This window comes from Notolabrus celidotus, chromosome 7, assembly GCF_009762535.1.
Source record: "Notolabrus celidotus isolate fNotCel1 chromosome 7, fNotCel1.pri, whole genome shotgun sequence".
Taxonomy (NCBI): domain Eukaryota; kingdom Metazoa; phylum Chordata; class Actinopteri; order Labriformes; family Labridae; genus Notolabrus; species Notolabrus celidotus.
In genome coordinates, this window is record NC_048278.1 from 15,613,642 (window position 1) to 15,640,941 (window position 27,300).

The following is a 27,300-nucleotide window of genomic DNA, read 5'->3' on the forward strand; positions in this document are numbered from 1 at the left end:
TCCATTCACCTGGCGAATGTCCGCTCCCTGGCAAACAAGATGGATGAACTGCTGCTCCTCAACTCAAGAAACACGGACTTTTGCAGATCCGCCGCCCTGTGTTTCACTGAAACCTGGCTCAGTGAACACATCCCAGACAGCTCGCTGCACTTACCGGACTTTCAGCTCCACAGAGCGGACCGCGTAAAGGAACTCTCTGGGAAGGCGAGAGGAGGCGGAATCTGTTTCTACATAAACGAAGGTTGGTGTACAGATACCACAGTGTTGAAGAAGTCATGCAGTCCAAATCTGGAGACTCTTTTCATAAACTGCAAACCCTTCTATTCGCCGCGGGAGTTCTCCTCCTTTATTCTGGTCGGCGTCTACATCCCACCTCAGGCCTGTGTAACGGAGGCGTTACAGCACCTGGCTGACCAGATTACAGACGTGGAGAAAAAACATCCTGACTCTCTGCTCATCATTCTCGGGGATTTTAACAGAGCAAATTTAACCCACGAACTACCTAAATACAGACAGCATATTAAGTGTCCCACCAGGGAGTCTAACACTCTGGACCACTGCTACACAGTAATAAAGGACTCATATCGCTCTGTCCCCCGTGCAGCTTTAGGACTATCTGATCACTGTCTGATTCATCTCATCCCGACCTACAGGCAGAAGTTAAAAACGGCTAAGCCTGTAGTTAGGACTGTGAAGAAGTGGACGGAGGAGTCAAAGCAGGAGTTACAAGCCTGCTTTGATTGCACTGATTGGAGTGTTTTTGAAGCTGCATCAGGAAACCTCAATGAACTCACTGACACTGTGACTTCATACATCAACTTCTGTGAGGACATGTGTGTGCAGACCAGGACCTTCCGCACATACAACAACAACAAGCCCTGGTTCACACCTCAACTGAGGAAGCTGCGTCAGGCCAAAGAAGAGGCCTACAGGAGTGGGGACCGGGACCTGTTCAAGCAGGCCAGAAACAAACTGACGAGAGGGATCAAGGTAGCTAAGAGGAGCTACACTGAGAAGTTAAAACAGAGCTTCTCTGCCAACGACCCCTCAGAAGTTTGGAGAGGCCTGCGTGAAGTTACAAGCTACAGGAGACCCTCCCCCCACCCTGAAGGTAACAAAAGACTAGCTGACGACCTGAACAGCTTCTACTGCAGGTTTTCACACCCCACACCCGAACACTCTGATTTACCTGGCCCCCCCACAAGCCCCTCCCCACCCCCCTCTGACCCCCCACCTGCGCTGACGATCTGTGAAGATGAGGTAATCCAGCTCTTCCAGAGACAAAAGACCAAGAAGGCTCCAGGACCAGACGGCGTGTCCCCCTCCTGCCTGAGAGTCTGTGCTGAGCAGCTGGCCCCCATCTTCACAAAGATCTTCAACACATCGCTGGAGCTGTGTGAAGTGCCCTCATGCTTCAAAAGCTCCACCATCATCCCAGTCCCAAAGAAACCCACCATCACAGGACTCAATGACTACAGGCCCGTCGCCCTGACGTCTGTGGTCATGAAGTCCTTCGAGAGACTAGTGTTGAGCCACCTGAAAGACATCACAGGCCCCCTGCTGGACCCCCTGCAGTTTGCCTATCGGGCAAACAGGTCGGTGGAGGATGCAGTCAATATGGGTCTGAACTACATCCTGCATCACCTGGACTCCCCCAGGACCTACGCTAGGATCCTGTTTGTGGACTTCAGCTCTGCGTTCAATACCATCATACCAGACATCCTGCACCAGAAACTCACCCAGCTCACAGTGCCGGCCTCCATCTGTCAGTGGATCACCAACTTCCTGACGGACAGGAGACAGCAGGTGAGGCTGGGGAGCATCAAATCCAGCACCCGGACCATCAGCACTGGCGCCCCCCAGGGATGTGTTCTCTCCCCACTGCTCTTCTCCCTCTACACCAATGACTGCACCTCAGGAGACCCCTCGGTGAAACTCCTGAAGTTTGCAGATGACACCACCGTCATCGGTCTCATCCAGGACGGAGACGAGTCTGCTTACAGACAGGAGGTGGAACAGCTGGCTCTCTGGTGTAGTCAGAACCATCTGGAGCTGAACCCGCTCAAGACGGTAGAGATGACAGTGGACTTCAGGAGAAGCCCCCCCCCACTCCCCCCCCTCACCATCCTGAACAGCACTGTGTCTACTGTGGACTCTTTCAGGTTCCTGGGATCCACTATTTCCCGGGACCTGAGGTGGACCTCCCACATAGACACAATCAGAAAAAAGGCCCAGCAGAGGATGTACTTCCTGCGTCAGCTCAGGAAGTTCAACCTGCCCCAGGAGCTGCTGATCATGTTCTACACCTCCATCATCCAGTCTGTTCTGTGTACCTCCATCACTGTCTGGTTTGGCTCTGCAACCAAACTAGACAAACACAGACTGCAGCGGACTATAAGGACTGCAGAGAAAATCATCGGTGTCGACCTGCCCCCCATCCAGGACTTGTACCGGTCCCGGGCCAGGAAACGGGCAGGGAGCATTACCGCTGACCCCTCACACCCTGGACACAAATTCTTCAAACTCCTCCCCTCCGGCAGGCGCTACAGATCACTGTGCGCCAAAACAACCCGCCATAAGAACAGTTTCTTCCCCCAGGCTGTCACTCTGATGAACACTAAACCATAACAGTGTCATACCTGTCAGATAAATACTCTCTGTAAATATACATGTAGATATACAATGCAACAATTCTCAAGCAGAATTCCATATTTCTATTTTTTGTATTATTTAACTTCTATTTTATAATGTAAAACTACCTCTGCAACTCACCACTGCACTTTATCATATTATTTTAGCCTGTACATATTAGTCAAGCTATTTGTTGTTTCTTTGTATTCATAGCTAAGGTTATTGTTATTATATTTTCATTTTATTTTTTATTGTAGTTCTTATTCTTATTCTTATTCTTATGCCTTGTACAAAGAGAGCACAGTTTACCAAAGTCAAATTCCTTGTGTGTTCAAGCATACTTGGCGAATAAAGCTGATTCTGATTCTGATTCTGATTCTGATTCTGATTTCTCCTGCAATTGCAGTCAACCTGATCCATGTAGAGTTTTTGTATTTTTCTCATCAAGCAATATTTAATTGATGTTTTATATTTGTTTCCGTGCTGCTCAATTAGATAACTTCAGCAGGTTTTAAAGGCTGATCATTGTGGGCTGCACCCACTGATTTGGGAACAGAGAACAGAGGAATGATATTCTACCACTGTAGTTCATTTTCTTTTTGCTGTAACTCTTCAGAACAAAAATCGAGCTCTTGTTGCCTTGCAACCGTTTGCTTGTTAAGTCTCACAGCTATAGTTCAATCCGGAGAAACACTTTAGTTAAGTAAAGATAATATTTATTTTGCAAAGCTTGGGTGATATTACATTTCTGAGGTTGCATAAGATGCCAACATTTCTTCATGATTTATTGTCAGAGTTTCTTTGGCAATTGAGCTCTGCAGGGAGATAGGGTGATTGAAAGGTGTCTACCCTGAGTACTAGCAAAACTTATCCCCCCCATGGAGTCCAGACACTGGTGTTGCTGATGAAGATGTCTGAAGTTGATGACATGACGGAGCTGATCAAAACTGCAAAGACTTGGTGGTAGGGCTGGGCAATTACCCTTTAAAATCTTAAAAGGGAGTGCACTACTCAAAACAATACTCTATAAACTGATACACAGTATACAGTTTGATATATATTTTTGTTGTACATTTAAATGTAACTATGCAAATTACCTCAATCTGAGAAAAATAAGAATCTACAAACTTAAACTTCACAAAAAAGCTTGTCAGACTATTAAATCCCAGACACAAGCTAACAAACCGTCTGGTTTCTTCAACTTTCACTCAGGACCAAAAATCTGCATTTAGATTTCAATTAAATAATTATATAGTATTTATTGTGATAATTGTGACTGATATGAAAAATTTTATCCTGATAAAGTATTTTTCAATATCGCCCAGCTCTACTTGGTGGTAATGATGAGATTGTTGAAGAAGTCATCTAGGGCTGATGATGCTGAAGGATTGCAAAGAGTGGGAAGTGATGACGAGATTGCTGACTATGAAGTCTACGGCTGATGAAGCTGCAAATCTGGGCGGTGATGAGGAGGTGAAGGGCTGAATGCATCAAATTAATGAATGACTGAAGGAAGAGCGAGACATATTTAAATTGGGCAGCAGCAAAATGATAGGCTGATAATGACGGTGTGTTGCAGTGCTATTTGATAGCAGGGGACCAGGTGATGAAAACAGCTGATGACCACATGTTAGTGAGTATGCGTAGGAGTGAGCATAATGAATAAAGTGAAATGAACAATGAAATAGCATGCAGGGTATAGTCTTCCCTAACTGAACTTACGCTAGAGCTTCACTTAGTCACAAACGATGTCTTCCTCCTTGAGACCTCGATAGCGAAACTCTGTAAAAGTCAATTTGCTAATGCACCAGCATGCCAATCACCAGTCCTTCACCAATCCTTCAATTAGAAAACTTGTAGAGTGTGCAATACAGCAATGGTATTAATGGCCTCAGGGAGGAGGCCCAGTAATGAACACTTACTCATCAAATAGAGAATGAGGAAACTGTGTGAGCTAGAAGGAGATCAGCCTGTTGCATATTACATCTGACTGTCTTAACCACCCTGCAACTATATTGGTGCTACGCTTAAGCATTTAGCACACAACAAATAGTTTTTTTTTTTACTGAGATATTTAAACTTTATTTAATAATTATGAGGAAAAGAAGACAGTTAATTTAAAATGGATTGTCTTTAAATAAAACAATCTCTATAAAAGCATCACTTTACTTTATAGATCTTACACAGTTTGAGCATGCTTACTAACGTGCTGAGTGCCAGAGTACAAGTTTTAGTGGAGAATCTTTAGCCTTTATCTAATCTGTAGCCTTCTTGCTGCTCAGACAGCCATGTGACTGGACAGGAGGCCCTCTCTCTGCAGGGGGGCATTTACGGGAAGACAAAGGACCTTTTTCCCATGACATCACCGTCACCATTACTTCCCCCCCTGAGGGTCCACTGGATGCCTCCGTTTGGCCTCATTTCAAGCTAGCTGGACACTCTTAAATGGAAATACCCCAGGGGTCAATAGAGACACATTAGATGTCATATTTTATTGCCACATGACATCAGTGCTAATCACCCACAGCACACATTAATGTTTCAGCCCAAATAGAAGTGGATAAACAGACTTGTAAGAAATCGTAGATTTCTGTCCCTCGTCCAAGTCTACTTGTGGTTGGCACCCTGGAATGGCATTTTAGAGCTGACAGTAAAGTTGCCTTATCTCTCCCATGCAGTAGTTGGACTTTACAGTGATGCTTTTTTGACATTTTGAAAACCACATTTCTGGAATTACCTGGAGTGAAAAGCTGTGAAGCTTAATCAGCATAAGAGAAGCCCAGTTCAAAAACATAATTCTATTTTCTGAGGCTTGAAAAGATGATATTTGAAACATTTGAAGTCTAGCAGCCAAACACACACTTCAGCTTGTCTTTGGAATTCAAATACACAATCTGCTGCTGATAAGACTGTACTGTTAGCTCAGTGTGTTGGTGGTGAGGGTGTCAATCAAAAGTGTAATAGCACAGTAGACTGAATCAAAGACAGACTGCTGAGTTTGACTTATTTTTTCCTCCTCCTCTTTTTCCCCTCTGCTTGTCTCCTACAGATCGAGAGGACCAATCAATTCTTTGCACGTGAGTACACAGGCCCACTCCACTACTCAAGAAATTCTCTTATTACAAAAACGATTTATATAGAGCTTATGTACAATAAATGAGCCTGTAGTGTTGTATGCGTTGCTCTTATATTACTTAGATGTCTTCTTCCCCCTTGAGTATATTCTCTAAATTAACATCATATCATTTAGTTTAATTTCCTTTGTGTGTGAATCAAGTTGAAATAGTCAACAATACATTTATAAGTTACACTCCCCACTAGCAGTGAGAGTGGGCCTGGGGCCTGACAGTAGAGGATGTCGGTGACACTGACCAGGCTGACTCTACTCAAAGAGAAAAGTGTGAAATGTGCTTCTGAGAAAAGTCTGACATTTCTGCCACACAGCCCTCTGGCGTCTCGTCAGTGACAAGTATCTGAAGATGACAGGAATGCCGGCAGAGAAAATGCCAGAGAGGGTATTGAAACATTACCCATGCAGCAGCAGCCCTTTCCTAATGCCTAGTGATGGGTGATGTGTACATATGCCTTCTAAGTAAACACACAGGAGCTCAAAATAACCGGCATGACACACCTTAGAATGACTTCTCTGAATTATAATACCAACAAAAACAAAACGGCCCAATGTGAGTCACAAGCTTGTAGAGAATTGAAATTACTTGTCAGCAACCTTTCCAACTTTCCATACTAAATCTAAAATGCTTTCACCGTTTACTTCTGAGATGGGTTTGTGCCATAATAAGTTCAGTAATTCTAGGATTTCCCTACATTAGGGTTAACAAAAAAAACAACCACAGCATTGATTACTGAGGGGTTGTCAAAAAATTTTTATACATTTCTATGAACATCCCACTGTTACATCAATAAAAAGCAATGTGAATACATGAAATTCAACCCAGCTAGTAAGCGAACCTCTAAGTTGGCATTTATGTGAAACCCCCAAGCTAGAACCTCCGGTTTTAAAATATGAAGCCAATGAGGAAGTGTTAAACTGCAGTTCATCAAGCGTACACTTGAGGCTGGCTGCAGAAACACCGGAAACCACATACTCACCCTTTCAAAAAAGTTATTTACAGTAAAAAATCCGTGTTTAAACTCTGGTTTAACAACACGGTTTTGGACTGAGTAGCTTATCTATTGACACACAATGTATGGGGGGATAAATATCTATAAAATATGTTCCTTTTAAAAATATTAAACTTACAGGTTTTTCCTAAATAAGGGCATGGCTGACTTGATTGGCAGGCGGTCACCATGTAGCTCTTAGCAAAGAGGCTAAAGAGCCCGCCTCAACTCAACTTCTTTTTGTCATATTAGATCGACCGAAGTTAGGATGTGTCAACATTTCAATATGGCACCACTGACGATAGCCTTCAAATCACTGCTTCAGAAACAAATTGGTGACGTCACAGCTACTTAATTAATTAATTCATTATACAGTCTATAGACACCCGAATGTACATTCTGATTTTTAACACATTATTGCACATGGAAGAATGATTTTTGACACTTTTGACCAATGCTTCAAATTGTTAACAAAGATAAAAGCCTTAAATTACCAAACCTTTTTGAGGGATTTTCAGACCTGGCAACATCATGTGTCCTCATGGGTGATCCAATCATAAAGTGGACAGCACTGAGTACAAGTGCTCACCCTTTGCATTTTCTCAATGTGTCTCTAGTAACCAGTTTTGATTGGACATAACATTCCTTCACCGTATACAGATAAACATGAAACCCATTTACATTTTGCAAATAAAAAAGAGATGTGATGAGGTCAGCCCTTATGACTTTTTGTTTGAAATGGAGGATGAGGGATTTGGGTTTGGGAAATGTAACACCCAGAAGTCCAAGGCCATAAAAACAGACACTGCCTAATCCCACCATGATTACCCTCAATTCACAGTGGCCAATGAGACTCACAACACTTACACAACACTCTCCCAGTCTTTACTTTCAGCCACATCGCACTCACTCAACCTGAAAGCAAAACAATATTTTGTGCATACTTGGTGTATGAAAATGTGCACTTACTGTAAAACCTCAAGTATACTCTAAATCTTAACTGTTCCCCCCAGAGTCTCTTTCTTTTTTGCAAAGCCCTGGTCACTGTATGACAGAGCAGTGAAAAAGCTGGATGCACATCTATAGACCAGGAACCACAGACCTAAACTGGGCTGACACTCAAAAAATACTGCTGTGAAAGACACATGATAAGATCACCAGTAAAATTTAGACTGGGTACTGAGATTGTATATGTGCATCCCCTTACAGAAGAGGAGGCAGGGGGTTTATTTTGTCTTTAACCCCTAGCACCTGGTAATCTGTCAAGCTAAAGACTCACAATGACTGAGTGGAGTGATTCAGAAATAATACTACACTAACAGTGCTTTAATTGATGGAAAAGGTTAAACATTAGTTCATTTCAACATACACTGTTCTGAGGATGTCTGTTTCTGTGTGTATCGTCTTCTTTTGTGCCACAGAGGTGAGTCAGGAGCTGGCAAGACAGAAAACACAAAAAAGGTAATTCAGTACCTGGCACATGTTGCCTCATCCCACAAAGGAAGAAAGGACCACAACAATCCTGTGAGTATTTTTCTTCTATCATCCCTTCAATTTATGTTTTCCAATGCCTGCTCCGGGCCAGAAACTGAAATGAAAAAACAACAACTACTTTCCCATCACATGTTTTTGTTAGCCAATAAAAACTCTTAAAAAAGCTATTTATGCTTTGGTCAAATATCTGGATTGTGTGATCCTAAAATTAATTCTGTATTAATGAATACAAATGGTACAGTGTTGATATGCAAGTACAGACATACCCATGTTGTGACATGAGCTGTGTGTGCATATATACAATCTGACAATTTGCATTTTTTATTTGTAACAAACAGCCAGAATCACCCAAACCAGTGAAACTACAGGCAAGTCTTCATGATTTTTATACATCACATCTACATGCATGCTTTATTTATGTTCTCCTAAACAAAATTGATTGATTTACAGTGGTCTTATTGAATAGAAGCTACAGTTGGTACTCTATACTGTGTTAAGTACAAATGCATGGTTTAACTCTGACTCAGCATATTTAGCATTATCATTGTCTCTCTCTGTCAGGCACAAAACGCAGTTGTAAGTACATTTAAAAGCATGCATGATTTTGTTTCATGTATATCACTTGTCCAAATGTTTAAATTTGATTATTGTAATCCATTCTCAGTGAAAGAAAGTCACATGCATGTTGTTTTCATTTGTTTGAGCACTGCAATGAAAACTTTTCTGCAGCCTTTAAATCAGTTTACACAGTTGTACAACAGCAGGACGTGTATTTCATTTGTTTTAGTTTGGAGGGTGATCACACCTGTCTTCATTAAAAGCAAAGTTAGGTTCTCGCAGGATTGCTTGCAGTACTCGGATGTCTCAGTCTTGATCGTTAGGAGTAAGAACCATTAAGGTAGCTCTGAATTACAGTATGAGCTTTAGTACATGGTACAAAAAAAATCACCATTATCCTGGAAAACCAGCAGTCATCTGATTTGAGGATCAGGCTTGACTATTTAAGAGTTGTATGAACACATTTGATGCAGGTTGTGCCTGGATTCTTTTGCTTTTGCATCATATTTTAAATGCTTAGTGTAAAGTATCAGTTCATATGTTTCATGGCATTACTTCACTTTATCATATTGCATAATAACAAATTGAATCTCCCCCATATCCTACAGAGTGGACCCCTGTTTTATGTGAGTAGCATGTAGTTTTTCCACCTATCTCACCTAATATACAGTATGAAAGGGGTGCTTTACCCACTCTGCTAGCACTGACTATTAACCCCTAAAGTAACTCACTTCTAACTCTTCGGCTTTCTAACTCTTATTTGCTTGAGTCGGGCAGCAGATGCTTTCCATCCAATTAATCAGGCTGCTGCAGATGTGCTTAAGCTTTTATAATGCATGATCCTGATCTCACTGAGTTATTGCTTACTGGTTCTTTAAGACACTTAACATTACTAAGAACATGAGGGTATCTCCCCACATAGAAATAAATCATTGCTGTAATCCTTATTTAATAACCCTATGTGCTACTGAAGGCTGAGAGATCCCATGGTTCCTATTTGACTGTAATGTTTCATTCTGTCTCACTTTGAAAAAACTAACCAACTTTAAGGTTTGTTACTGTTTGCTTTTAAGATGTAAGACTGCAAAGTATTTGGCTATTTTTTCCAGAAATGTTTGTACTTAGCTTGATCACAAACTTCTGTAGAAGAATTGCATAAAAGCCATCAGAAGGAAAAACCTTTCCTCTTGAGGTAATGAGTTTAAAACATTGACACAACATACTTAAACTTAAATTGGGAAAGCCAAAGCAGCCGTCCTGAGCTATCATTTCAATTTAACCATAATTGCTAGCAGCTACTGTAGCTACTTCTCTGAAGCATATGACAAAACAGCAGGCAGCAAAAAAAATCACTGACATTTACTTTTTGTTGTTCCCTAAATAAGATACTACTTACTTTACTGGAAACCATTGAAGCTGATCAAATTAATAGCTGCTGGCTTTAGATATCACTTGATATCATCTGATATATCAAGATATTTTGTTGCAGAACTTCTAAATTTAATTATCCGAAATGTCAGAACTATAAGAAGTTCTTTTGTTCATCACTACAGGAAACGCAGCACCCAGCAATTTGGGACTTTGGTATTGAAAAATCCATTCATTTAAACTTCAAAATATCCCTACCATTCATGTATCTCTATATTAAATACACGGGAGGATAATATATATAAAAGTATGAAAGAGGAAGATAAACATGAGATATTTAGCCTACATTACTGTTTGTTCACCAGTGTTCAAGCCAGTTCAGTTTAATCAGGTGACAAAACCTCTTATGACCTCTTCTCGAGCCGCGTTAAATTCAGCCTTAAAATCTCTGCTGGCCCAGATGAATTCTCCGGGCTGGCCTCTTCCCATCCAGATTTAAACTTTGAGCCTTTTCCAAAGGAGTGTTCTCCTTTTTTCTTGCTAGGCAAAAGAGCGACTTGCAAGATTTGTCCTGTGCTTGTGAGCCTCTGGGGCAGATGTTGAGCAGTGAACACACATCCACAACTTCTGGCCTTAGCCTCATAAGGTTTAGTGGGACAGTTTTGATCCTCTTTGAGTCCATTCAATCTGTCTTCAAACACTGCTCCGTGGCCTGCCAAACAGCCTGCAGTTCATTCAGAGTGAACTTGTTGGTATGACCTGTACATGCTGTATACAGTACTGCATCTAACAGGAAGGAGACATTGATTTTCTATTTGTAGAGACTGATTCTGTGTATTGTGTCATGTTGCCAACATGAAATCAGCACTCACAACAATTGGCCATCTCAGCAGAGGAGCTGTCTCTTTTGGCTGTCAGATGTCTGATATGCTCACTTTGTAACAGGAATGTGGGTCAACTTGTAATGCTGCTAAATTGCCCCCCCGCTGGTGTTTGTAATCTGCTCTTTGTTTTTATTTGTGTACAGCAGACCACACAGATGATTAGAGGTTGCCAATAAACAATTTTAACTACCAGCTTGCACCACAGGCCCGTGTTTATACAGAAACAAAGGCTTTTGGTTTGAATCCTCTGCCCACTTTGGGCTTTGCTCCCACTCCTGACAGCTGGACCCGAACCAGGTTGATCTGGTTCAGCTCTGCTTCATTCCAGTTGCTCAAAAAACTCAATTAAAAGCAGCCCATCCTGCTCTCCTTCCAAAGATCCTATTACATGTCTCACATCGTGAGTGCTGTGCTGATTCCTCATCCTGCAGAGGTGGAAAATGGCCTTCTCAAACCTTCAGAGTGCAGCTATTTTTGACGTAATGGGAAAAAAATTCCAGCAAGCCACAAGAAGGAAAGTGAATTGCTTTTCTCTGAGCCATTTTGGATTCTCTGGTCATGACAAAAACCCACAATGTGGCTCCGGTGGAAACACAGTTGACCACCTGCAAAAACATCTGCATAATCCCTTATTTATTCATTCAGTCTCTTAGAGTGTCCAGTCTGACCGGGAAGCTCAAGTGTTTCTGTTGTGTGTGGTGAACACATTCTCTTTTCCCATACAAAAAGCCCCTTAATTAATCACTAGTGTCCCCCACTGCAAGCCTCGAGACCATGTGTCTTTACGGTAAAATCTTCCAAATATCAAACTTTTCCAAGTGGAATTTACTGGATTGTGAAGATATCTGATTTTAATGTTAACAGGATCAGTTTATATTTGGCATGCCTGATAAAATACAAAAGTTAAACCAGGTCCAGCAGTTCTAATTCCATTGCCAGGAATTAAAGGTGGGACATTTAAATGATTGTTCCCAACCTTTTTGACCACACAGACCAGACAGCAGCTGTCATACTCCTTACAAAGGGTGGGGCGAGGGGATTATTACAAACCTTATGGCAATCCTCTACCAATTTTATATTAGGATTGATAAGGTAAAAGCATAACACAACCTGAACTACTGTGGAAAGCACTCAAAAATCAAAACTGAACTCACCATCAGTGTGAGCTCTGAGCCTTTGTCTCCTGTTCTGGAGACAAGGTGGTCGTAACGGTCATATGATAATGGGAATGACGACAACTGCTGAATGTGCGCACAGATGGTCAAAAATCAGAGCTGTTCAAAATGAACATAATTTTTAGTCAAACAACTCATTGTTTACTATTTCAATTCTGGTTTTGCACTTATCAACCAACAAGGTTATCTTGGAAACATTAGAAATGCATCATTAATTGACGTGGTACAGTACCTGCGTCACATTAGCCAACTAAAAAGAGTGTATTTTCTTTTCTTTAATAATCATCTGCAATCTTAAAACATTCAATTCAGCTGCAGTCTAGGATTGGAAAAACATCTGAATATGCTGACAGTCTCTGTTTAACACATGACAAGTCTTCAGATGTCTGCTGTCTTTGTCTGCATGTTAATGTATTTTTCTGTTCTCAGTGAAAAATCAGTGATTTGTCATTTTCTCTATTGCTCCTGACATTCATGTGACTCCTGTAACTTCTCTCTTGTTTTTACAGGGTGAATTGGAGCGCCAGCTTTTGCAGGCAAACCCCATCCTTGAAGCTTTTGGGAATGCTAAGACAGTGAAAAACGACAACTCGTCACGTTTTGTAAGTACTAATTAAACTGTATTCATGTGGATGTGCTCCATTATTATTGTTCATCTCACAAGATGCATCCAGCCTTTAGAACAACCTTGTCGGCATCACAGCGGCTAATCTTAATTTGAACACTGCATCAGATTTACACAACCTTTCTTGTAACTTTTGCAACAATTCAATTCAAATGAATTTGATTATCCTATTTTCCTGTAAGCAGTTACAAAAGCTATAAAGCTGTACACAGGGGCCTGTTGGTCATTACTGAGGCCTTTGATGTGCTGTTCGACTTAAGCTGGAGCCCATCCCGTCTTCCAAATATTAAAGAAGGACAAGAGGGACAAAACAAAGTCTAGCAGTAATGGATGACTCAATCAGTCTGACTTCAGTGAATTTTCTTTGAGACAACTAATGTATGTGTTTATAGAAAGCTTTTTCTTGTGTTCATCTCTGCAGGGGAAATTCATCCGGATCAACTTTGATGTCACTGGTTACATTGTTGGAGCAAATATTGAAACTTGTATCCTCATTCAAAACAACAAGCAGAACTGACCACTGTACTTTTGACAAGATATTTACCAAGTGTGCAGTGTTGAATTGAAACACACACAGGATTCATACAATGCAATATTTTTACCACTTAACGTTGTAGAAATGTATTGCACATATTGAGGTAGATGATTGACTCGTACCCTCTGAAGTGAGAAATATACTAGAATATCTACATTACACTGACCCAGTATATAGATTTTTTCTTTGACCTTCCGGTGTCAGACCTGCTGGAGAAATCCAGAGCTATTCGACAAGCCAAAGATGAGCGCACATTCCACATTTTCTACCAGCTGCTGGCTGGAGCAGGAGAGCACCTTAAATGTAAGTAAACTGAAGGCACTTCTTCTTACCAAACCAGAGTTGATTTCTGCGGCTGACAATCCCAACACAAGGTCCTACCTTTCAAGATAAAAAAAGAATAATTCCTCTACCATGTGTCTGAACATTTTCCATTTCTGTTTCCCACAGCCGACCTGCTTTTGGAGGGATTCAACAACTACCGTTTCCTTTCTAACGGTAACATCCCCATCCCGGGCCAACAGGACAAAGACAACTTCCAGGAGACCATGGAGGCCATGAACATCATGAGCTTCGGCCATGAGGAGATTTTGGGTTTGTTGTTCATCCTATTAGCACAAAACGTGTACTTGACTCTGATTTGTCTGAACATTTAACAGGAGGACAAGACCCCCTACCTCGCACCAGGGTCTTGTTTCACCCTGGTTGGATACTATTTAAATACTCATACTGGCCTAGTGGTTAAGTTGTCTTTTGTGCAGAGGCTGTAGTCCTCAAGTGGGCCGCCCAAGTTCGAATCCAACCTGCGTCCCCTTTCCTGCAGATCACACCCCATCTCTCAGTTTTTCAGCTCTTTACACTATCCTGTCTTCTTCAACAGAGGCATAAGAACCTACCACACTCTAGCACACTCTTGGTAGAAAAGGAGATGTTTGACAAATAGGTATCAAACAAAATACCCATGTTGTTCTTGAGTCTCTTCCATATTTGTAAAAAACAACAACAGAAAATTGACTTGAATTTTTTTGTGTGTCTTACTCTAATTTTCTCACTGTATTTTATTCATCTGTAAGAAAAATATCAGTGTTTTTAGATCGTCACTAAAATGACAAGACCTACTATTTATACCATCATGATGAAACCTTCAAGTTGAGTTAATTTCACTGCTGTAAATATGTTTTTGATGGTTGTTTTTTTTCTCTTGACTCTTATCTCTCCAGCCATGTTGAAGGTTGTGTCATCGGTGCTTCAGTTTGGCAACATTATTTTTAAGAAGGAGAGAAACACTGATCAGGCCTCCATGCCTGACAACACTGGTAGGTAACAACACACACACACACACACACACACACACACACACACACACACACACACACACACACACACACACACACCCTGGGGTCCTTTTACCTCTGCTTTATAACCTTGTAGCTCAGCACTCACAGGTCAAAACATCACCCGTCTCCTTTTCCTCTTGGCGTACACACTTCACCTCCTCTCTTGCTCTTCCCCTGCCTCCCTCACTGTGGCCCTCATATCCACACAACAGAGGAACTGGTGGTTTATGTCTTTTCTCTCCCGAGTCATGTCACCCTGCCATTAAGCCAAATCATTATGAGGATTTACTCCTGAAGGAAATGGGGCACAGCGTTCCAGTTCCTCCACATGTGGCATTGCATACTTGGCACTCTCGAGAGGGAGACAGGGAGAGAGAATGAGCTTAATGCCAGTGACGCAGCTCGGCCAGATATTCGCAAATGTGATCAGCAGAACGCAGGACTGCAGCAGATGTTTTTTTAGAAGTGAGACTTGGCTGATCTAGACTGGATTCTGTTTCTTCTCTTTCCTCTTTCCCTTTCTTTTCCACCAGCTCCTGCCATGTGAAATATGACATTTTCCCCAGCTTCATGACACAAGAAAACATCTTAGAAACAGATACTTCAGGTCATTCTCTGTGAAGAGTGGTTTACGGTTATATTGATTGAATCATCTAAATATCAAATCAATCTTAAAAATAATCTCCCTCTCTGTTTTGTTATTGTTCTACAAACAATGTTGTATTAGAAGGCTTTCTGTTGCTCACCTTAATTTTTAAGTTGTGATAAGCATATGGGCTTTGTCCTTCTCTTTTCCAGCCGCTCAGAAGCTGTGTCATCTACTGGGTATAAATGTAATGGAGTTTACCAGAGCCATCCTGTCCCCGAGGATCAAAGTGGGGCGTGACTATGTTCAGAAAGCTCAGACTAAAGAGCAGGTCAGTCAGCTGTTGGTTTTTCCAATGATCTATTTTTATGTGTATCCTCTTTGATTGTTAATAAAAATCATGTAGTCATAGTAATGGTCTACTGTAAAATGATGCTGCTGTAATAGGATATTGGTTTCACAGGTGAGAGCATCTTAAAGCTTTTTGCTAATCGCATTAAGTGGCTAACATGAGGAGTAAAATGCATTAAATAGCAAAAAAAGAAGAAAAACATTAGCGACAGTCGCTGGAAATATGTGTGTAGTGCTGTGAGATTCAGAAACTGAGACTTAGCATGGCAGTAAAATGTAAACATACTCGCCACACTGCTGCGTCACAGAAACACTGACACAAAGACAAACGTTGCCAGTTTCCGCTACTAGCAGCACCTCGTCCCCATGCTGTTAAACGTGACTGCCACACAAACTGACCATTAACGGGACAGGTGTATATTGTGGATTGTTTACTTTTACTGTCTACACCTGCAGCACAACAAATGTTGTGTTTTCGCTGTTGTCTCAACTTGACGTTTCAAATCTGCTGTCAGAGAGCTCGATTACGAATAATCGCAAAATAAATACCAGTGATTAACGAATTGTATTTTAGTTTGAAATGCCCATCCCTACTAGCTAATTTACAGAAAAGCACATTGTCTTTCATCTCCTGCTCTTCCTGTCTTCTTCTGTCCAGGCTGACTTCGCTGTTGAAGCCCTTGCTAAAGCGACGTACGAGCGTCTGTTTCGTTGGCTGGTCCATCGTATTAACAAAGCTCTGGACAGAACCAAGCGTCAGGGTGCCTCCTTCATTGGCATCCTGGACATTGCAGGTTTTGAGATTTTTCAGGTTAGTATTAAATTCTTTCATTATTATAATTCTGCATTTATTTTACTTTTTTTTGGAGAAAAAGTGCCTCCCCAAGCCGATAAAGGATTATATTTGGTTGCAGATTTAATAACTACTTTGCAGTAGTTCTTGTCACTTCTACACTTTTAGACGAAGCATATCATTCTTTCGTGTATTTCTTTTCTACTGCAGCTGAACTCTTTTGAACAAATGTGTATCAACTACACCAACGAGAAACTACAGCAGCTCTTCAACCACACCATGTTCATCCTGGAGCAGGAAGAGTACCAGAGAGAGGGTATCGAGTGGAGCTTCATCGACTTTGGCCTCGACCTACAGCCCTGCATTGACCTCATTGAGAGACCGGTCAGTGAGAGGGATTACTGAAAACCTTAGAAAATAAAACATATAGACCTTTCCTCTGATACTTACTCTTGAACTACTAAGCTATTTATTATTATTCACTGGTAACTTTAATCATATCAAATTATAAAGAAATGTTGTATATGAGTTGATTTAGTCTTCTTTTATCCTTCAATGGGAGGAATTGTGGGAAATCATGCTGCGAAATAGGTCTAAGATGCTGACCGCAATGCAGAAGCACTTTTCCTTGCTAGTCAAGGTCACGTCATGTTTAGTGTTTGATCTGCCTCAAGATTTTGGTTCTGTTTTTCTTCAGGCTAACCCTCCAGGAGTCCTGGCTCTGCTGGATGAAGAATGCTGGTTCCCCAAGGCCACGGACAAGACCTTTGTAGATAAGCTGATCCAGGAGCAGGGTACACACACAAAATTTCAGAAGCCCCGCCAGCTTAAAGATAAGGCCGACTTCTGCATCATCCACTACGCTGGCAAGGTACGTCTCACTTAATCTCTTTGAAAATCACACTCAGCAGATCCTCGCCTCTGCTTTTCTGAAAACACACTTTGAGTGTGTAGTTGGAAGTTAGCCCCTGGCCGTTTCTTTGGAAGAGAAAATAAATGGGGTCTTCACTTGAAAATTACAGTTTATTGCAGGATAAGGCATTCTTTATATGGAGCTTATTTTTGGGCAAAGGTCATGCTGTCTTCTGAGGAGCAACACAGACAAAAAGGAAAGTGCTAAACTCACTGTCAGTGAAAGTGCTACTGTATGCACAGAGACTCTATTTTAGTGTCCTATAAACCTCTGTGCATGACAAAACACACCCACACACTTAGTTAGTCCCTGGTTGGTTGGCTCTTAATAGAATACAGGGATGGAATTCATCTGGATTCTTCTAGGATTCTGGATTCCTGACCTTAAGAAGTGAATCATAACACCTGTTAAAAAAAAACAAAAAAATCCACTTTCAAATAAAGTGGTGATAGGCGATTTTGTGGGGGGAAAGGAGGATCTCAGAACATACATGCTAAAACTTGGGAACATGCTTCTCATTTCCAAGTATCAGTGTGTACTTCTGCGTCGCCCCGCCACAACAGTGGTTGACATGGACGTAAGCACCACATACTTGCGCGTCAATGTGTCCGTGACGCGCAGCAATACTCCCCCGAAACGCTTGAGGGCAGTGTGGTCTCTCTGAAAGGCGGTTGCCTGTTTCGTGCCCCACTACGATCTCTGTTTACTTTTTCACAGCAATTCAGAGCATGTTATGTTGATCTACAGCTGATACCTGTTGCTGTTTTTCATACAGACATGATTACATGAAAGAATAGAGAGGAGGAGATGAAATACACGGTGGATGTGCAGCCAACAAGCGGGGATCATAGAACTGCTTTAAATGCGAAAAATACAATGCCACCGAGCGGACCAATCACTTGGCTTTCGTCCGCGATGACTCAACCGGCGTAGGCTACCCTGTTGATTCGACGCAGAAGTATAAATCAGGCTGTACTCTGACAAAAATGATCTCTGCTTCTTCTTATTTGTCTTTTATTCTATGTGGGGCACTTTTTTAACTTTTCTTTTCCTACATTCATATTTTCTTAAACTGTTGACCTCTGATATTTTCACCTGCAAATGTTAAACTAAGAAAGCAGCCTGTCAGTGCTCCATTTCAATGATTATATTTCGTCCTCTTGCTCCAATATTTCAGGGAAATATTTAGCCCTGATGTGATTCATGTGCCATTGTATGAAAGTGCATTTGGACACAGTTAGTGGTGTTATGCAATAGAATTTGACATTTGTCTTGTAAAGAGACCTGCTGAGTAACATATCTGCTAACCGTTAACTGGACTGTGTAGTTTTACAGTGCAGTCACTCAGAGATTTAAAGTCTTAAGTTTTCTGTGGACTAAAATCAGCTGAACCCTGAAAGCCAAATGTTGTCAGCAGCAGATCTGCACAGGAAAATGTCATCTTGTGTGTGCAGTCTGAATGGCACAGTTAAGTTTCTCCTGAACAATAAATGAACAGTTCAAGTACTTTAACATGATGTGTCAGATATTCCAATTTAACAAAAAAAAATTCTTACAATTATAACTTACTTTTATTAATAATAGTGACTCATTTGGGCTAAGATTTCACTTTTTTTTTATATTACTGCCAGACATAAAAATCTGCTTAACCCTAAAAAAAAGAAATTAATAAAAGAGACCTTTAACAGATATGGTTGTTGGTGTTGTTTGTGAAAAGATATGATAATTTTCTTTGCCAATATGTTAAAATTTGATCTCAATTATTACAGGTGGACTATAAGGCAGATGAATGGCTCATGAAGAACATGGACCCCCTGAATGACAACGTTGCCACACTACTGCATCAGTCTACGGACAAATTGGTGGCTGAACTTTGGAAAGATGGTAAGCTCAGCCACTTATTTATTTTGTCTTAACACGTAAAGCAGTGTGAGATACAAGAAGCAAATAATTTATGTACTAATATTCTTTAGTTAGTACCTGTCAGCTTTTGTAGTTACCATGCACAAGGGTTTGACTAAAATGAAGCCTACTAAGAACAAAAGTAACAACAGTTGTCTGCCTTGTTGAGCCAGGTGTACACAGAGATAAATGACTGTAACACCCCCTCCCCCTCCCTGTCTCTCTCTCTGTGTTGTAGAGATTCAGACCATTCAAAGGGCCTCATTCTATGACAATGTCACTAGTCTGGATGAGCCAGCAGGTGAATGACTGGGTCATGCTGTAGCAGACCTGGGCATAAATAATAAATGCTGTAAATTTTCTCAAGCATAAATAATTACCATCACTTGATAAATTCTCTGGTGTATTTTTGCCCAGATCTGGCTGTTTGTGTCATGCTTCAGCCAATGCTGTGTTTGTCATAGCCACTGTGGCTCCCATTTGCTTCCCAGGCTGCATGGCTCCCTTGTCTCAGCCAAAAGCAGTAGTGCCTGAATCCTAAACAAGTAGAATATAGTCATCTGCTCCCTCAAACTAAAGAAGTTTGCTTTGATTTGCTTCAGTATTTGTGTAGCCTGACGTGGGTCTTGTGATCTTTGTGTGGTCGAACAGTCCTGAAGCAAATATTTTGATCTAGCGCAGCTGTTTGGAGTCTTCATAGCTTGTGTCTGTTTTTGTACCTCCGCTGTGATGTGATGTATTCACAAGCTAATTAAGGATTTGAAGCTTGACTGAAGAAAACTTAATGACATTAATTTTCCACCTTCATCCTCTTCGGATACGTTCACAGTAGCAGGAAAGTAAAACCAGATGTCAGTATTTTCTTTAGCTCAATGCTTGGATGTCAAACGTGTAGAGGGTTATGAACAGTGGCCGTACATCTCTGCAATTTGAGTGTCGAAGCTTAGAAAGTTTGTGGCTCAGAAAATGCTTAATTTTATTTAGCAGAGTGGACATTAATAAGTATCATTTTATATATTTAATGAGTTTAGACATAACTCATGAGCTGTGTGGGAAAAAATATCCCTATGTTACTAGCTATTAATTAAGATGCACTTTATGTTAGATAACTGTGGTGGTATTCAATACATCACATTAATACAAAAAGAAAGCAACAAGTTCATGACACTGACAATAACTGCATACAAACTTAGTGACTCTTAGGTTTCTGAACTGCTGAATTTGATAATTACTAATGAAGACAAGTGAGTCTGATTTTATTTTGTTTGAGTAACTGCTTTAAAAACTGCCTCCCGAAATGTCTCTTCTTTTTCACAGTCCAGGTTTAAATGATCTCAAAGGTATTCACGCAACGCAACGCAACGCAACGCAACGCAACGCAACGCAACGCAACGCAGCGCAACGCAACGCAACGCAACTCAACGCAACTCAACTCATTTTTATTTATATAGCACCTTTCAAACATTCAAGCATGCAGCCCAAAGTGCTTCACAAAAGAACAGAGACAGAAAACAACAGCAGCAGATAAAATGATACAAGACTAAAACAAGATAGAGGAATGTGTTATGAAATACTTAAAAATAAAAAGAAAATGAAATCAATAAAAAGAAAATGAAATCAATAAAAAGAAAATGAAATCAATAAAAAGAAAATGAAATCAATAAAAAGAAAACGAAATCAATAAAAAGAAAATGAAATCAATACAATCAAATCAAATAAAAACAGAGAAATACAATCAATTAAGATAATTAGAATAACAATTATAGAATAAAAATAAAATAGATCAAAATTATGCTAAAACAATGGTCACAATGGTAATACTGCAGTTCAGGGCTAAAATGAAGTTACTCCAAGTTAAAAGCCAGATTAAAAAGGTAAGCCTTTAGTTTACTTTAGTTTACTTTTAAAAACACTCAGAGAGCTCGTCGTTTTAATGTCCAGAGGCAGAGAGTCCCACAGCTTTGGTGCATAAAAACAGAAAGCTCTGTGGCCGGCACTTGTGAGGGACACGAGGAACATTTAAAACACCTTGATCATTCTTTAGACATCCTTTATACAGGACACAGGACTGATACTGGCAATTTTGTTGCTGCTCAGAGTTATGACAACATTAACAATACTAACCTTATTTTATATAGCACTCTTTTTAACTAATTTAAATTAAGAGTTCATGTGTCCTACCATTTTTTTGAAACCAAACCCAAGGATATCCAACTTACTACAAAACAAGGAAAAAGAAAGCATCACGGTCTCACATTTAGAGATTTGAACCACCAAATATGGATTAAATTTGGCCTGAAAATTAATTTAAATACTTAATTGATTGCCAGCTTAATAATTATCAATCAATGTACAATTGTATTCTTACACATTATACAGCTGCTTGATGCTTAGAATAACTTATTATGATTCACTGACTGATCATCTGATGGAATGACTGGCTGATGATTGATCAGTGGTGAAAACTGTAATATTTGCATCCAATGTTAGCCTACATGTTGCCACATTGTTTTTAATGAGATGCAGTCATGTCTACCACCAAATATAGCCTCTCATCGGCTTTGATCTGCTAAGATGGTGAAAGTAAAACTTTTTTAATGCTTACTGCAAATGTGTTATTAAAGGTTGTACTTCTTCAAAAGGCAACGCAAAACAAAGAGCCCTGTATACCAAGATCAGCTGACTTTGTAGAGAAGCTTTGATAGTTCCAATGCTAATTTGTTAGCCTGCTGTTGTTTGATAGTTGTGTGTAATGTCTTTCATCCATCTGCACTTTATCATGTTGCTACGTTATGTCACGTTGCTAGTTCTGTTACTACAGTGCTTCTCCCACCCCCCCGCCATGAGTTCTACTCCCTCTGATCGCTTTCCCCCAAACTCTGCCTCCAGTTGATCGCATCGTGGGCCTGGACCAGGTGGCAGGGATGAATGAGACAGCATTCGGGGCCACATTCAAAACGAAAAAGGGCATGTTTCGCACAGTGGGCCAGCTCTACAAGGAGTCTCTCACCAAGCTCATGGCCACGTTGAGGAACACAAACCCTAACTTTGTCCGCTGTATCATCCCCAACCACGAAAAAAGGGTAAATACAGAATTTAAACTAAGACCTACCACTTTACTTTATTCTTAACAGTCTCTTGAGGAATCACTGTGTTCTGACTGTTTTTGTTTGTTTTGTTTTTATAAAGATCACAAATCATACAACCCTGGAGTAAAAAAAATACTCATTTATTTTCTTACTTGCCTTGTCTTTTTCTTCAGGCTGGTAAACTTGAGCCTCACCTGGTTCTGGACCAGCTAAGATGTAATGGAGTCCTTGAGGGGATTCGCATCTGCAGACAGGGCTTCCCCAACCGCATCATCTTCCAGGAGTTCAGACAGAGGTGACCAATAATAACAACAACAAAATTCTGAGCTTTGTCATTTTAAATGAGACAACAGATAAGTTGTTTTTTTCTCTTTATAATATTTTCTTTTTAATCCACAGATATGAGATCCTGACACCCAATGCTATCCCAAAGGGATTCATGGATGGGAAACAGGCCTGTGAAAGAATGGTAGTGTTATTTTCTCATAAAGTCTTCTGCAGAACTTGAGCCTTTTTACAATTCCCTTCTTCTGTAGATACCTGCTTACACATCAACAGCATGTAGGGAACTTGATGATTGGCTAATAAATATGAATAATGGTTTATCATAAGTAAGTAAACAACAACACAGATTTTATATTTCCTTGAGTTAAAAACATGTATATATGTGTTTGAGAATGCTTCTTTGTTTTAATGATTGAAGCAGTACCCCAGGTGAATCAGCCACTCTGTCTGTTTTGATCGATGAGGAGTATACCCTCTGATGCATCGACTGTTTTTACAGGAAGAAGTATCCTACAGGAGCTCAATTTAGTTTCTAATTCTTCTGGTAGAATTGTAGATTTAGTTCTGAGTTAAGGGAAAGTTTGTAAAAAACACCTTATCGAATGAAATTGGAAAATAAACAATCAGTGAATATACTACTTCTTACTCTACTACTTACTGAAACTCATCCTTTGCCTTTTTTAGATCCAAGCCCTTGAGCTGGACCCCAACCTGTTCCGTATCGGCCAGAGTAAGATCTTCTTCAGAACTGGAGTCTTGGCTCACTTGGAAGAGGAGAGAGACCTTAAGATCACTGACATCATCATCTACTTCCAGTCTGTGTGCCGTGGATACTTGGCGCGGAAGTGAGTATCAGAGCTCTGTCTTTTTATTTCAACCATTTCTTAAAAATGCACACATCTTAAATCCTCATTCAATCTTTTCTTCCTGTGTAGGGCCTTTGCTAAGAAGCAGCAGCAGCTAAGCGCCCTGAAGGTCCTCCAGAGGAACTGTGCTGCCTACCTGAAGCTGCGACACTGGCAGTGGTGGAGGCTCTTTACCAAGGTGAGAACCCTAACAGATACCTCCTCGTACACAGTAGTGGGTGTGCTATGCCGTTGATCCAGAGCTCTACATCTCTGCACATTGGAAGTTTCTCTTTCAGAATTTAGTGCAGCTTAAAATTGTCTGCAGTCAAATAACGATGTAAATATTAGCAATGAGAGCAAGTAAATGGACTCTAGGATGAGACTGTTTTAATTTACTTCTGGTAGTATTGTTTTTTTTAGATTAGCTCATCCTACATCTCTCTTTGTTTGACTAGATTCAGTGCCTGTAGGATGTCTACAGGCCTTGAAGAGTCAACATTGAATACATTCCCATACCCCCCAAAAAAACACATGAAGGAATGAAACAGTCTTACATTTGATTAATGTTATATTTAATGTATTATTTATTTATTTATTTATTTATTTTATTTCAAATCCTCCTGGTAAGTTCTGTCAAAAAAATGTCCTTTTAGTTTGGGAAACCTGCAGAGCATGACTGTTTTCTCTATGTCTTTCAGGTGAAGCCTCTGCTGCAGGTCACCCGGCAGGAGGAGGAGATGCAGGCCAAAGACGAGGAGCTAACGAAGGTGAAGGAGAGGCAGTTGAAGGTGGAGAACGAGCTGGTAGAGATGGAGAGGAAACACCAACAGGTAAACTTTTCTCACATGTGTAAACTTAGAGTACTGAGCACTTCTGTCCTGTGACCTTATTCGTACAGGTCTGGATTAATCTCATCATTCTGTTCTCTCTCTCTCCAGCTTGTTGAGGAGAAGAATATTCTTGCAGAGCAGCTCCACGCAGAGACAGAGCTGTTTGCAGAAGCTGAAGAGATGAGAGTCCGCCTGCTTTCCAGGAAACAGGAGCTGGAGGAGATCCTTCATGACCTGGAGTCTAGAGTGGAGGAAGAGGAGGAGCGGAACCAGAGCATGCAGAATGAAAAGAAGAAGATGCAGTCACACATACAGGTTTGTACCTTCACCTGTTTAAACTTTTTTCATGTACTTCATTTGTGATCTTCATACACAACATTATACATTCTTGTGAATTTCCAAAATGTAAAGGACCTGAAATCAGTTTTTTCTTCATTTTTTATTAGATGTTTCTGACTATGTTTTTCCTCTAGACTGTTACGTTACATTTGGAAACTGATGTCACAAATATTTGCTTCACTCAGGATTTGGCTACGACATTTAAAGCAGTCTAATGAAGAACAGTACACTGTTTCTGTCAGTCAATTTCAATTTGAATATGCTTAATGGCACAAATGGGCAGTTATTTTTTATTTTACAATTGTAACTCACATATCACTGATTATCAAGAAAAGGAAAAGTCATAATCATAACAAATCATATAATTTAAGAAGTACAATTCACATAAACCAAAATAAATACCAAAAAAATTATAATTCTTACTGTGTTTTTTTTACTTTTTAACATCTGTTCTCAGCTGTATATTAGTTGTTGTTTTCAGGTATGTTAATTGCTTTGTTTTGGACTTTTCTGAAATACAACTACTTAGTTTTTTCCTATTGATTTATTTTGTGTCAAGTATTCTCAAAACACCCTGACTTTGTTAAAGTTCTTCATTTATAGATGTTACAAAATAAATATAAATACTTTTAGTTTTCACAGGATTTAAAGACTTTTGCAAAACTCAAAACATTAAACAAGATTTCACCATTATATCTCTTGACTGGTTCCACGTCTTTTATTTGTTTGTTTTCTTTATTCAGGACTTGGAGGAGCAGCTTGATGAAGAGGAAGCTGCAAGACAGAAGCTGCAGCTGGACAAAGTGACGGCTGAGGCAAAGATCAAGAAAATGGAGGAGGACATTCTCCTGCTGGAGGACCAAAACTCCAAGTTCCTCAAGGTGAGAGAGTGTGCTTTATGCAGGATGGCTACATTCCAGAAATAGAAAGTAGGATCAATCTTTAAATTGGGATTGTGAAGAATGAAATGAAGGATTAGGCATTAGATGAGATAGTTACTTGAGCTCATCTTGGATCTTTATGACATACAGCCACTTTCTACTTGCTAGTTCAATATTTGTACCTCCTCACCTCCACACCTAACTTCACTTTTGTTCACCTGACAGGAGAGAAAGCTGCTGGAAGACAGGATTGGCGAGATGACCTCTCTGTTGACAGAGGAGGAGGAGAAAGCAAAGAACCTCGGCAAAGTCAAGAACAAGCAAGAGATGATGATGGTCGACCTGGAAGGTAAGGGACTCATGCAGACATAAAGTAGGCTGCCAAAAACAGGGAGGAATACAATCACATCACATGAGATTGTTGATCAGACTTGAGTCCTGGCATAAATTAGCTGCAATCCCAGCAGGAGGAAGTATTAAGGTTTTATATTAGAGTCAAATAGCACACAGGTCAGATAAAGGCCATGCACTCTGACTGATTATGAGCTCTGATTGTGCCACTTACACATGAGTTAACTCTTAAATGGATTGCAAGGTTCTTTGCTAACAGGTGACTTGTTGGACCTTTTTGATTCCTCCATTTAGTGCAACTAAGCTGAATTTTCTGCTGTACCCTAAAGTAATTGTCTGTCTGTTATGATAAAGGCTGTGTTTTTCTGTATGAATGTTTAAAATTAAAGAAAGAAAAAACACCCAGAAAGTTGAAGGGTTAATGAGCTGAAAAGCAGCTTATCTGGTCCCCATTATTCTATCAGACGTGTAGCAATTACCTGTTTTTGGTGTTGTACTTTCGTGACCTCTTGTGTTTCAAAGACCCCACTGTAACATGTGAGTTAGTCCCTCTACCTCTTTATCCACTTTGGCCAAAACTGTTGTTGGTGTATTTGTTCCTTAAGCTGGTGATAAGTTTCATCTTGCATTTTGTGTGTGATCCATGCGACTGTGCTGCCCTGTAGAGCGCCTGAAGAAGGAGGAGAAAACACGTCAGGAGCTTGAGAAAGCCAAGCGCAAACTAGACGCTGAGACGACTGACCTCCAGGACCAGATTGCAGAGCTGCAGGCTCAAATCGAGGAGCTGAAGATCCAGCTGACCAAAAAGGAAGAGGAGCTGCAGACTTCTCTCTCCAGGTCGGTTATTAAATTAAAAGAAAAAAAAATGTAAAGCTGCTGTTGGTAGGAATGGTGTAAAAAGCATTACTTTTTTTCTGCTGGGTTTGGAGAAAAGGTCATAATACCCATCTGTACTCATTGGTAAGTGGAGTAATTTGAGACTATTGTGAAATCGCTGTGTTTTCCAATGCCTTTGTATCAAGCAATGTTATTATTCCCCTTGTTCCCGTTATGACAGACCAATCATAGCTAATCTCCAATCCTTCATTCTGGTTGGTTAAGGGGTGGCCCCTACTACATCCCCCGACTGGTTATGAGTCCGGCACTATCATGATTGCGCAAGCCGATCTGTGTGGGGGGAGCTTGGAGGAAAGCTGGTTGGGAGGGGTAGTGTTGACATTCAAAGTCCCTCTCTCTGAACAGATGTTTACTCCGTGACTACCTTCAGCAGCTGAAGTTATACTTTTGGGCCTTTTCGTCTTTATTTGATAGGACATCTGAAGAGAGGCAGGAAATGTGGGGAGTAGAGAGCGGGGGAAGTCATGCAGCATATGGTCACGGCTGGAGTCGAACCGGCGACCTCT

The 27,300-nt window shown here is 40.6% G+C and overlaps 1 protein-coding gene across 4 annotated transcripts in view; it reads left to right on the forward strand.

Moving 5' to 3' along the window:
- LOC117815666 (myosin-10) overlaps positions 1-27,300 on the forward strand; it is a 63,221-nt gene that overhangs the window by 23,192 nt on the left and 12,729 nt on the right. For 2 of the 4 annotated variants that reach the window (XM_034687513.1, XM_034687512.1), the window contains 25 exons: positions 5,681-5,708; positions 8,175-8,277; positions 8,586-8,615; positions 8,809-8,823; positions 9,414-9,431; positions 12,742-12,834; positions 13,279-13,342; positions 13,597-13,695; positions 13,843-13,986; positions 14,613-14,708; positions 15,528-15,646; positions 16,325-16,477; positions 16,670-16,843; positions 17,157-17,330; positions 19,142-19,256; positions 22,164-22,357; positions 22,537-22,658; positions 22,763-22,832; positions 23,333-23,493; positions 23,584-23,692; positions 24,195-24,326; positions 24,435-24,641; positions 25,409-25,546; positions 25,772-25,895; positions 26,563-26,734. In XM_034687513.1, coding sequence (XP_034543404.1) covers positions 5,681-5,708; positions 8,175-8,277; positions 8,586-8,615; positions 8,809-8,823; positions 9,414-9,431; positions 12,742-12,834; positions 13,279-13,342; positions 13,597-13,695; positions 13,843-13,986; positions 14,613-14,708; positions 15,528-15,646; positions 16,325-16,477; positions 16,670-16,843; positions 17,157-17,330; positions 19,142-19,256; positions 22,164-22,357; positions 22,537-22,658; positions 22,763-22,832; positions 23,333-23,493; positions 23,584-23,692; positions 24,195-24,326; positions 24,435-24,641; positions 25,409-25,546; positions 25,772-25,895; positions 26,563-26,734 — 2,854 coding nt within the window. Of the gene's footprint in view, positions 1-5,680; positions 5,709-8,174; positions 8,278-8,585; positions 8,616-8,808; positions 8,824-9,407; positions 9,432-12,741; positions 12,835-13,278; positions 13,343-13,596; positions 13,696-13,842; positions 13,987-14,612; positions 14,709-15,527; positions 15,647-16,324; positions 16,478-16,669; positions 16,844-17,156; positions 17,331-19,141; positions 19,257-22,163; positions 22,358-22,536; positions 22,659-22,762; positions 22,833-23,332; positions 23,494-23,583; positions 23,693-24,194; positions 24,327-24,434; positions 24,642-25,408; positions 25,547-25,771; positions 25,896-26,562; positions 26,735-27,300 lie in introns of all 4 variants that reach the window. The other 2 variants (XM_034687516.1, XM_034687517.1) reach the window with 2 other exon arrangements.